The sequence below is a fragment of the Amphibalanus amphitrite genome, unplaced genomic scaffold, assembly GCF_019059575.1.
Source record: "Amphibalanus amphitrite isolate SeventyFive unplaced genomic scaffold, NRLGWU_Aamphi_draft 000036F_arrow, whole genome shotgun sequence".
Classification (NCBI taxonomy): domain Eukaryota; kingdom Metazoa; phylum Arthropoda; class Thecostraca; order Balanomorpha; family Balanidae; genus Amphibalanus; species Amphibalanus amphitrite.
This window is the reverse complement of record NW_024881532.1, coordinates 1,256,765-1,269,073: the sequence shown is the minus strand read 5'-3', so window position 1 is coordinate 1,269,073 and position 12,309 is coordinate 1,256,765. Positions and strand designations below refer to the sequence as shown.

The 12,309-nt window shown below is 53.0% G+C and overlaps 1 protein-coding gene across 1 annotated transcript; it reads left to right on the top strand.

Annotated features, from left to right (window-relative positions):
- Nucleotides 1-316: 316 nt before the first annotated feature.
- LOC122372042 lies at nt 317-12,090 on the top strand. The gene is made up of 3 exons (XM_043348898.1): nt 317-653; nt 1,719-1,833; nt 6,879-12,090. The coding sequence occupies exons 2-3, from the start codon at nt 1,719-1,721 to the stop codon at nt 11,012-11,014; spliced, it is 4,251 nt and encodes a 1,416-aa protein (XP_043204833.1). The 5' UTR covers nt 317-653; the 3' UTR covers nt 11,015-12,090.
- Nucleotides 12,091-12,309: the final 219 nt, after the last annotated feature.

Below are 12,309 nucleotides of genomic sequence, written 5' to 3'. Positions count from 1 at the left end.
GCTGCAGACCAATGACCAAGCGTTGGTCGTCATCTGATGGTCACGACCGGAGAGAACTGCCGATTTCCTTCCTCCCGCCGGAGCAGCCTCAGCTTCCGTGCCTCTCCGTGCCGGTGGGGGGGGGGGGGCGCCTGTCCCCCCCCCCCCCCGGGTGGCTGGCAGGAAAGTGAAGCTGGAGAGGCCGGCGGCCGGCCCCGCCCGGCCAGTATCTCCCGCGCCGCCTCCGAGGTCGTGTCACCCCTGTCAGCAGCGACCCGAACCGTGCAGAGAGGTGAACCGCTCCCCTGAGGGCCGCAGCACCCCGGGAAGGACTGCCGGGAGGGTGAGGAGCCGACTGCGGCTGCCGCTGGCGGGATAGTCCAGGCTGAGGGATCGCCTTACGCCACTGGTGACTGCGGCTGGTGCCCGAGACGCACCACTGCTGGTGTCGTGCTTTGGACAGGTACGATCCCCTGGTGATCTGAGGACCACGGACGGTCCTCCGGGGACAACCAAAGACCATCACCGGTCTGCAACAGACACCGAGCACTCGGACCGTGCGCGGACCAGAAACGGTTCGTCGGGAGCGTCCTCTGCGGGGGACGAGGACGTTTCGGTTTAACCGTGACACGACTTCATGGAGTGACGTCAGCTCTGCGTCCAACAACACAAAGGTGAGTCGTCAGAGTCGCGACTTTGCGCTTAGGTTATTCATTAACTTATCCGTGCATTTGCTAATCCTTGGTTTATCCGTGTTTAAATGTTGGCATGTGTTATTGTGTATAATAAGGGTGAGGTTATGCATGGGGAAATCATTTTTCGATGCAAGTAGGAGAGGAAAGATCAATTATTATGCGTAACCTTTGGCCCGCGTTTGGTGGGAGCAGCTGCAGCCACTAGCAGGTTGAAGTCAATGGATGCGACGGACCGTGTCCGGCTCTGATAAGTATGTTAAACTTTAGCATCGTAATTCACCAAATTTCCCGGAATAGGCCAATCGGGCTATAAAGTTTTGTGCCCGTGCACACGGCTTGGGCTCCGGCATCGTCAATCTATCCGTTTAAGCATCAGTGATCTGTTATCATACGGAATTCTGCTGAATGTTTATGTCACCCATGTTGGGGTAGGTCATTATCTCTTGTTCAATTCAAGCTTGAGCGAAATAAAGTTGGTATTGACCAGAAGTCCAAACAGCAAAAACATTATTCTACTACGTTCCATCGGTAGAGGCGGAAACTGTCGCTTTCAATCGATATTTTTACCCGTTCTTTCAGTCAATCAATCTGGTGGGTAACGCAAGGTGGGCTTTGAAAGACCTTTCTAGGGCATGACACTACGCGACGGGGAGAGACCGAGCTCTTGCCGGCTTAGAAAAGTATGGGCACGAGTGCGAATCTTTGTCTTCTCGATATAACGCCGGGCTTGCTTCTCGCAGCAAAAAAAAAAGGCACGATTATCGAACAATCTCAATAATGCATCAAAACGCGCTTGATATGAAGCGTTTGGCAACTTGTCTCACATTTTAGTTTATGGTATATTAGGAAGAACCTCCCTTCCTTTTAGATCAGGCTAGATTTTCTTATCTGAATGCCGTCGTGACGCTATTTAGCAATGTAACAACTCATTGAGGTAGGAAGTAAGAAACGCTCTTACTCGGGTCAACGTTATCGGCCAATTATTGTAACATCTTAAATGGTTTATTAACTAGGTAATGTGAATGTTTTATTTCCCTGTTTCAGATGACGCGAATGCACTGCCTCACATGCTTAGTGGTCTGCCTTTTGGCACCACTAGTTACGTCAGTTCACGACGGGCGATTGGAGAACTTCTACTACGACAAGGATATGGAGAAAGGTGGGTTTGTGCACTGCTCGAGCCGGACTTTTTCCTGTGTGAACGCTTTGGTTCCTACGATTTGTGTCTTTTTCCGCTATTCAGCAATCCTCAATTGGCATATTTCGCTGAGGACTCGTCTTGTCCGGCTCGTCTCCCACTCCGCCGAGCCCTCGGTCCTGACGGTGCGTCGAAGTGGGCCTGCGCGGAGACTGTCTACATAAATTTACGGATTTCGAACCAACATCGGGTGTGTTCCATACCGAGTATGATTCGTCCAACCTTATGCCAAAATAATGCATAGAAAACCGAATTGTCAAATGTGAAGGGTGGAAATTTCATGACAACCTTTTCAGGCAATACAAACTTGCCCTGTTCTTGATAATCTTATGAGAAAGCCGTAATCGCCACGCCATATGTGGAAGGCTTTTGGTGTCAATACAATACAATACAATACAATACAATACAAATTCCACAAGACCAGGAACGCCTTAACCCTCGCACCGACGGGGGGGGCGGATATCCGCCCCCCCCCCCCTGAGGTTTTTCGCGAATAGCGGGAAAACCGCGGCGCGAAATTTGGTATGACTATAACCTCATCAATTTTACACATGGTGTGCAAGTTTGAACCTCCTACCTTTTAAGGTCAGGTCACCAGGTCACTTTGAATGACCCAACCTCAAGTCACTTTTTTGCAACTTTGTCACCGTGCCAGAGCTACAGTAGATGTCGGAGGCCTTTGAAAGTCGCAGGATATTATTAGGTCATTAGTAGCTACAATTTGTATATCTCGGAATTTTGATATCGGTGACCTAAGGTCAGGTCAATTTCGCGACCTCCCCATTATAAGTCAATGGGGGAAAAATCAACTCCCTGTTTTTACCACTAAAACGGGTCGGAATGGCCCCATATACCATACATGACTTCATATACGATCAACCTTCACTACCTTGAGGTCTGTTTTGCTGTTGGGCAGCTGTGAGGTCATGTGACGTCATCAAAGGTCACCAAAGGTTTTTGGCCAATAACTCCGTACAGGAACAAGATACAGACGCGTGGATGGTCTTATTGTGTTCAGCTCGTCAAGACGCATCGAATGATATACATGATGACCTCGAGGTCACGTGACCTGAGGTCAACCTTTGACCTTGACCTTTCGAGGTCAACATATATCATTCGATGCGGATTGACGAGAGGATCACGATGGTGCCCTTAGTTTGTTCCTATCTTGACTAATTCGAAAGTTATTCGAGAAAAACTCTCCATATCTAGCGCCGCCATTTTGACTTTTTCGACCCCTGTGACGTCATCTTTGACCTGACCTGAAAATGACCTTAGTAAAAATTGTAGATCTTGGCCGAGCGTATCCGATGCCGTTTACCGCTTGTCGCTATCTTGCTTCGTTCTCGAGATCTCAGGGAGGGGGGCGGTCATCCGCCCCCCCCCCCCGTCGGTGCGAAGTTGGCGCAGACCCCCGTCGGTGCGCGGGTTAAGCTGTGATTTGTTGATGTTTGAAAACACACATGATCTCCCACTATTTGCAAACATTAGATATCCCATGTCAGTATAAATTCTCAATAAAAAAACACCTTCACCGGTAACCATTCTCTCCGCCGCCGAAACACCCAGCGACGTTTCGTGATAGGCCGAGACAGGTCAATTGTCGTGACATTCCGTGACCGGAAGCCGGTCTGCAGCACAACACGGCGACCTCACAGCAGCGTCGCACCATTGTTGTTCCCGGAGACGGTACGACACAGTATTGAACCACAGGGACGGTGCGGAACATAAGGCTGCCGTAAACAGATTTGTTATTATTGCAACCGCCGCGGTGTGGCGTATGTACCAAGCACTCGGTGAAATATTTAGCATTTTATGAGCGTGCTGCTCCAATGTGTAAATTCTGTCATCCCGAGCCAATCTATTTGGAAACGTATCGGAAAGTCTTCAAAGTCAACCGATGAAAACAATATTCATAATGTAGCTGTCTTCAACAAAGCCACAGACCGTCCTGGCGTTTGATTAATTTCATTCTTGAGCAGTCAAAAGAAGTATTAAGTAGTTGTTCACTGCGTACTGGTGAACGGGAAACTTCAACTCAACACATCACAATAACACCAACTCTGCTCTACGACCGTGTTTAAAAGTATTGAATCAAGCAGCGCTGAGCCGAGCGGATGTACCCAACTAACACGCAAAATTAACTCCAGAAACTCCTTTAAACGCTAAAATAAACTCCAGAAATTACAAACAATAGTAGGTACACAAAAGGGAACGACCGTAAATGCCAAGTTTCAACTGCGTGACAAACTGCGTAGTTCAGCAAGCCATCATATCCAAATCTGAAAGATCGTATGCGAGTGTGAACCAGATAAGTCCGTTAATAATTTATAATCAGTCTCAGACAGGAAAGTACCGATTTTCCGTCGGGGTCGCCGGAGACGTGACTGGGGCGGTGGGAGTCGCGGACATCTGGCCGGAATGCCGCCGGGACCGAGACCCGTTCTCGGCGACAGAACCGTGCAGGCTGCAGCGGAGTTTCCTCCTGTGTCAGTCTGTCCAAACGGTTTGCACTGTTCCGAGTGGAACTGGTCGGTCCTGTCCTGATTCGTCTGATCAGCCTTGTCCTGTCTAATCTGATCAATAATGCTGTCCTCTCAGTAATATGCACGTCCTGTAGTTTGTCATTGCGCCGTTCTATCCCTTGTACTATCGGCTTTTCCTTTCTGTTCCGGTGTGCACTGTCTTGACATTGCCGTCAGATCTGTTAGTTTGGGATTTGGGAACCAAGCTTGCTGTTCACTGCTGCTGACCAATTTTCCTCTCGACCGGTGCGCGTGCTCTCTCTCTCTCTCTCTCTCTCTCTCTCTCTCTCTCTCTCTCTCTCTCTCTCTCTCTCTCTCTCTCTCTCTCTCTCTCTCTCTCTCTCTCTCTCTCTCTCTCTCTCTCTCTCTCTCCGAGGATTATAGGCTAGGTAGTCCAAAGGATCAAAAGGGACGTTGATGTTCTCGTGGAGTCGTGGAGTGGAGACGTCGTAAGGACCAATGAATCATGCTCCTTTCTCACAAAGAAACAAGGACTATGTGGGCACTGTGTTCAGAATGCTACTGCCCTAAATAATGGCAAAATATTTCTGCCATTACTCGCCAAAACCCGGCCAGGCATTTAGAAAGCTGTGAATCTTTTCGCTTCTCAAACCTATTGGGTGTTCCGGATTTAGGTACAGAGCACAGCTTCCGGACTGGAAGCCCAGAGGAACATCCTTCTGAGAGGGAGAAGTGGCGCTACAGTGCAGCCTCTAGCACGCCACCGAGAGCAGACTAGTCGACATGCAACATTTCTGCAAATAGGATTTTCTCACGAATCGTTACGTCACGCCTGCATAGTACCTACGTATCTGCAGAAAAGAGGGAGTAAATACTTTCAAAGGAATCTGTTTTGTCTGGTTTGAGTGCTGGCTTAGTTTAGCTGCGATGTCTAGTACATGATGTGCGAGGCGCTGTTTTACAGCCCTGCGGAATTATCACCGACCAAGAATTACCGTAAATATCAAAACACTGGCGTAATGCGCAATAAAATTGGTGCACAATTGTGCAAGCAGGTGTGGCTTATCTTATCAGCACCCAATTTCCCAATTAACTTTTTAAGAGCTTTACCCAGAGCTTTTTAAACGCTTACATTTGACATCAACGTTAATACCAATGTCCTTCCTGGTCTGCCTCATTCTGAGCTACTTGTATAATGTAACGTCTCATGATATTCCACGGATGTTATTCGTCACGTCCGCCCGCATCACATATCCTGCGTACAGAACTCAGATAAACTCTGCTGATAACCTTCACCTCCGCGGTGCTGCACGATCTCGTGTTGGTCGTGTGAGTCCGAGTCGGGCGTTCGACAGGGACAGGAAAGTGGCTCTGGAAATGCCGTCCGAACTGGCGCTGGGCGTGTCCCTGCGCCCAGCGTTCCATGAAACTGTCAGATGTGTAGAGACAGGCCGTGCACCCAGACGGAATAATCTGTTCACTAATCTCTCGAACGGCCGCGCCGTACCGCCTAATTCGGTAATGACGTACACACAGTGCGTGCTCACCGTAGTAAAACGACCAAAATTGGAGCGGACCTCACCCTCGATGCGTTGATGTTGTGATCTTGCGCATTTGAATGGTCATGCGATGGCACTTGATAAGTAATTTTGTGGCGATGTCTGAATATTGGCACATTTCCTAAACCGTCCTTCTGGCCAAAATATCTAAAATGAGCACGTTAAATCAGCTGCGTTCCGTATACGAGTAATACAATTGTTCCACGATTAAATTTCATGTCTGTGTATTCTATATTCATGCGGTTACCAACCAGGCAATCAGCCATTCGACGGTATTTTGCCGAGCCATACATTTTCTACAAATTGGCCTGGGTAAGGACCACAGATTTCGAAACTATTCAAAATTACTCCAGCGACCCAATCAGTTCGACTCATTTAACTCAGTTCTATGCCGTATCTCACACATCTGGCCTTGAGAAGGATCAGCAAATGTCTTACACATGATCCGGAAGTGGTGAATTATCGGCTCAGTCGTGCCAATGCGATCAGGCGGTGTTGGTGGACACACACTGACCGCAGCCGCCTGACATACCGCGAGACTGACTGTGCACTGTGCACTGTGCAGTGTGCACCGCCGCGTCGGATGCCGGTGTTACTCACTACGCCGCACTGTCAGACGTCCGATGCACGTCGGTTCGTCCCGATCCGTCCGTCGGTCGGTCGGTTTGGCTCTTGGACCATTTCCTGCTCGATGAGGGATAAGATTAGGTCTTTTCCGTAAAAAGACTGAATTTACTCATTGCCATACGTATTTATTTTTTCGCGACTCAATTTGAATGGTTGCCAGTTCAACTCATGTATTTACATAAGTGTATAATTTCGACAAATTCAAAGAGTGAATGGGTGAAATTTGTCATAACTTGAACAAGTTCCCCAAGATGAGTAATATTCCAGAACAGCTGACTCTGTATCCATTCTCTTCTCACGCCAACGACTTAACCGCCATGTCCTTCTGTTACAGGCATGTTTTCATACGGGTTCGAGGTGGAACCGATGAACAAACCCAAGGCGCAGGACCTCTCTTCGGGCATGTCGTTCGGCGTGCGCCACCACCGACACGACGACGGCTCACAGAGCTGGGGTTACGCCATCGGCAGCGGCCCCCTGCCGGCCTCGGCGCTCCAGGAGTCGGGGCCGAGCGCACAGGACTCGGCTCGCTCAGCCTCGCCTTCTGCTGCCCCCTCCGCCGAGCGGTCGGTCCTGACGGTGCGTCCGAGTGGGCCCAGGGAGGCTGCCCTCAGTCAGGAGCAGCTCCCGGCCGTCCGTCCCGGCCTGTTCCAGGCGTCCGGTGATCTGCGGCCGGTGTACTTGCGCCGCGGCGAGCCGGCGCCGCCACAGTTTGACCCGCTGGACGGCCACCTGCTGCTGGGCTCGGAGAAGATACAACAAGTGGTGCCGTTCCACGGCGACTTTGGCGCTCGGCTGTCCCGTCGACTGCGACCGGACGAGTCTGTGCCGCGCTGGAGAGCTCAGCTGCCGAGCGGCGGCTTCCGACGGCGCCAGGTGATCCGCCCGCGGCAGCCGGAGCAGCAGCAGCCGGCTCTGTTCCCGTCCGAGCAGCAGCCGGAGCCGGATTTGTTCTCCTCTGGACAGCAGGAGGACCCTCCGGTCACCACCTACCGTCCCAGCGTGCGGCCCACGCTGGCCGCCACGGCGACGCTGGAGGAGCCGGCCAGCGCTCCCGGCGCCGACCAGAGCGCACCCTCGGCCCCCATCCACGTGACGCAGGTGGCGGCGGCCGCGCAGCCCGTCTCAGAGTTCCGCGGCGCCCTGCCGGGGCCTGACCCACGGTTCCAGCCTGGCCCGTTCCCCTCCGGACCTCCTTTCCCTGGCGTGTTCCCGTCTGGTGGTGGCGCGCCCTTCGGATTCGGACAGCAGGCCCCCGCATTCGGTGGGAATATCCCGATCGGCCCAACGCCTGTGTTCAACGGCTTCCCCGGAAATGACTTCTTTGGAAATGTGAATCAATTGCCCCAGAACAACGGCTTCTTTAGTAACGACTTCGCCGGCACCCCTCGCCCAAGCTTCGCAAGCGGAAACAACGCTCAGCTGGGCAATAATGACAACTTCCGCACATCCGACCAGTTCCAGCCCAATGACAGATTTCCCGAAGATCAGTTTGATGGTCTTCAACAAATCCCAGATATCCCACCCCCTACGCCTTCTCCTCTCCGCCAGGATGACAATGAAGCAAGCCCAAATCCCTCGTCGAATTCCGAAGTGCCCTCGGAAACCAATGAAGCCTCTTCTCCTACTACCGAGTCGCCGACCCATCCGGACGACGAGCGTCGGCGCTACCGAGACGGCGACCGAGGTCGGCTCGGGGGCACCCAGTCGACCACCAGACGTAAGCGCATTCGCAGCGGCGGTCGGCGTCCTACTCTTCGGAGAAGGCAGCGGCCGACGCCTGAGCCAGACCCTCTTCTGAGCGCCAGTCAAACTCCAGACAACGCCGACGACAAGGTGTTTGCCGCCCCGGAATCGCCGGCAACCAATGACGAGACGGAGTCTGGAGCAGGATTCCGCAGACGGCCCTCGAAGGCTATCCTTCTGACGGCGGCCAGCGTGTACCAGGACGATGCGCCGTCACGTCAGGATCTCATCAGGACACCTGTGGGAGAGTTCATTGATCCTCTGAACGGTACCCGTATTGTCATTCGGAGGAGACTGAAGAAGGTCCCGCGAGTGTCGAAAGATGACACCACTGAGCCATCCGCGACCAGTGAGGGCGACACGATAGCACCGACTACATCGGAAGCGTCTCTGGATGACAAAGTCATGGATGATGGAGACATTGCAGGCGGCGACAGTCTGTCCTTCATCCCGGATCGCTACCAAGGCCCTCGACCTCGAGTTCTGGCTGTCGGGCGCAGGCGACACAGGCTGCAACCAAGGAGAAAGGATGCGACGACCACGGAGACACCAGGTACCGATGATACTCTCAAAGATGTCCATCCAGTAGAGGCGCCTCCTACAAGACGGTACAGACCGAGATCGCGCCTGGAGAAGGAGCGTTCTCAGATAAGAGAAGACGACGTGTTAAGTGGCCAGCAGTCTGAGGGTGAGGAGACGCCGGTCGCGATCGGAGAAGGAAGCGACTCAGACTCTGTACTGGCTCGTCCTCCCACGGACAGAATTTCTCTTCTAGAACAACGTAAGGCCGCACGAATCGCTAATCGTCGCAGACCATCGAACCGACGCGGATTTCCAGGCAGGAACAATGAGAATGTCGAAGTTGAAAACGGTCCTCTAGATGACAACGAGGAGCAAGGCCCTTCAGAAGCAAGTCGGGGGAGACGGCCACGCCCCTGGCGCCGTGGGCGACCCCAGCGTGGTCCTGGGATAGTCAGGCCTAGTCGCTACACAACGCCGGCCCCGGAGATCCCACAGTTGGATGTCACCACGCCGTCGGGTGTATCTGACGACGGCGAGACACCCTTCGCGACGGTAGCGGCTGCGCCAACTGAGGAGCCGGCTAGACGTCGCGGCGCGTCCCGACTGCGGCGGCCCGGACGGCCGGGAGGGCGCCGCTGGAGGACGAACGATGACGAAAGTGAGGATCAGGTTGAGCCCAGCACTTCGCCGAGCCAGCCCAGCGAGCCAACAACGGCTTCTGACCAAGGCTACCTGCCAACTACGCCCTCGGAAGATGCCTACCGGACAAGCAGTGTGCAGGGCTATCTCCCCACCACAGCAGACGACTACCCGACCAGCACCTCGCAGTCTCCGGGCTACCTGCCGACCACCGGGTCTGGCCAGGAGTACGGCATCAGCACCGCGCAGGGCCCGGCCTACCTGCCGAGCACGGAGTCAGGCGTGACCACCGTACCCACCACAGCTCGACCGCGGTCACTGATGGACCGCTACAAGGAGGATCGTCTCAGCGTCGCGCAGGCCCGCGAGGACTGGCTCCGAGCTCAGTTCGATCGCAACCTGGCAGCGAGCAAGGAGCAAACCTCCGAAGATAATCTGACCGACGAAGACTTCCGATCCTTGTTCAACCGCCGGCTGGAGGAAAGGCTGAACTCTGCCGACGCTGCTCCGCCAGCTACCACTAAGGCACCTATGACTGTCGATGACGATGCTGCCCACGATTCTCTCGACGACGCGGCAAGCCGGGAGGCCAGGATTAAGGCCCTGTTTGCGCAGTACACGAAGGCGACCCAGCCACCCTCGACGTCCACCACCACCGATCCTCCGTTCCCTCAACCGACCACTCTGGACCCCAGGAGCCGGGAAGCCCAGCTGCAGGCTCTGTTCGCCCAGTACACCAAGGCCACGACCACGGCCGACCCGAGCTCGACCACCAGCGCTGCAGACCTGCAGAAACTGTTTGCTCTGCACGTCCAGAGCCTCGGCACCACCGTGCCAACGCCGGCGGTCATTGCGAGCTTCAAGTCCTCGGTGAACCGTGTTGGTGCCACATCTACCATGAGCGCAGATGGTAAAGATGATGAAGGCCTGCACGCGGGTAGCTACCTGCCCCAGCCGACCACTCCCGGTCCTCTCTCGGAAGTCACGGTATCTGACGATTCAGCGCCACTCGGCGGCACCCAACAGCCTGGCCTTGACCTGACCCAGGTTCCAACCCCGCCCCACCGTCCCAGTTTCTCAGCTGACGACGGAGAACGTCATGATCAGAAAATGGCACAGAAGACCACCAATCCTCAGAGTCCTATCCCGACGACTTACCGCCAGCCGACCACTCGCGCACCAGTCACAGAGCCCACCACAAGCAGAGGCCAGTGGACGCTCGACGACATCCTCGAGAGTGTGCGTCCCGACACTCGGTTCGGGTCCAAACAGGACAACTCGGTCAGTCTGACGGAGGCTCCTCCGACCACCACCCGGAAGCCGTCGCGTCGGCCCACGCGTCGACCGGAGCCTGCGCGGCCCTTCGACGGCTTCAACGGTATCGACGACGAGCGACACGCCGAAAAGCTGACTCTGGACAGTGAGAGCGATCAGGAGTCGGACACAGCGCGAGGAGAGGTGCTGCTGCCGGTTCGCTCCGGCGCCCAGTCGCTGGTGGTTTCAATGCTGACTGTACTGCTGTCCTCCTGGCTGAGTTTCACGGCGCTCAGGCTCTCCCTGTGAGGAGGCTCGGTGTGCGAGGAGGGAGAGACGTTCGGGTGTAACTAGCGCAGGAACTCTGAGCCAGGGGATTGCAAGCGTGTCATCGTGCCACTGAGACACGGTAATGCTAAAATGTTTGAAGGACTAGCCAACAATCACAAAAATCAACTGTTGGCTTGATTGGCATTGACGGCGTCGTCATTTTCTTCAGGCGTTTTATTTTTGACATGCGACTTTCCATGGCCTTGTGTGAGGTAGTTTTATGATTGGTGATCCGGACCACTAACGAGCATTGCCGGTAGTCCTCACTGGGACTTGGCGTTTGATTGCTGTGCTCGGGGACGGGCAGTTCGGTGTATGAGTGTGTGCTGCGGCACTTCTCGGATTTATTCGAGCCTAAGCGGTTAGGACGCGTCACATTGCCATGTTGAGGCCATCGAGAGACTATTTATAGCACCTGCCGGCAGCATGGCTCACCTGTTTTACTACATAGTTATGCGGCATTACCCAAAATACGGGGATCAGCCTCGCTAGTTGTGTGCTTGGCCATAGCAAGCTTTGTTATGGCTATTTCGCGGATACGAGTTTCAGCTCGGTGTTCATCTGGCGACAATGGAGGCATTTTGATAGTTGCATGTATATGTAGTGGAAATACATGTTAATCCGGCTACAATTATTTGTGACCAAGCGTCCAAGAGCGCAATTCAATCGAACCCGACAAAGCGAAGAGGTTTAGCTTAATCATAAGTTTTTTTTTTTGCGAGATAGTGATGCATGGGTGCAGCTGAGTTTAGTATTAGAACTTCTTAGGTTAAGTGAAGCTGCTTAGCTACAACAGTTTTTTAATGGCAATGTAAGCATCTGTCACAACTAACAAGTGAACCTAGCGCCATTCAAAAGGTACTTAAAACCACACGGTAGCATGAAGCAATTAAATAATGATATTTTCCGTTTGGGCCCTATTTTGGCAATGTGCACCATTCTTCAACATTTTTAACTACGAGTTGTGATGAAGACGGCACACATGAATATGAATGCATCGGTGTGCCGTATTTAAGAATTATTTGTATTGTATGGTTGTTACAAATATATCGCCAAATGAAGAACGCTGTTTGAAAATAAGAGTCTAACCATGTATGGCAGGAAAGAGGGAGTCGAGAAGAGGTGATCTCCATTAGTATAACTTGACGCCAAGCTTTGTAATAAACCTGCACCGGGGCAAAGGTTTTTTCACGTCTTCCACTATTTTGTTGTTCAAATATTTAAAAAAATGCTGAAATAAAAATTAAAAACTAGAAAATTTAAGAGAATTACAA

Coding starts and splice junctions, on each gene's coding strand:
- LOC122372042 (XM_043348898.1), top strand. CDS start 1,719: ATGACGCGAATGCACTGCCTCACATGCTTAGTGGTCTGCCTTTTGGCA. Junction 1,834..6,878: donor CGACAAGGATATGGAGAAAG/GTGGGTTTGTGC, acceptor CTTCTGTTACAG/GCATGTTTTCATACGGGTTC.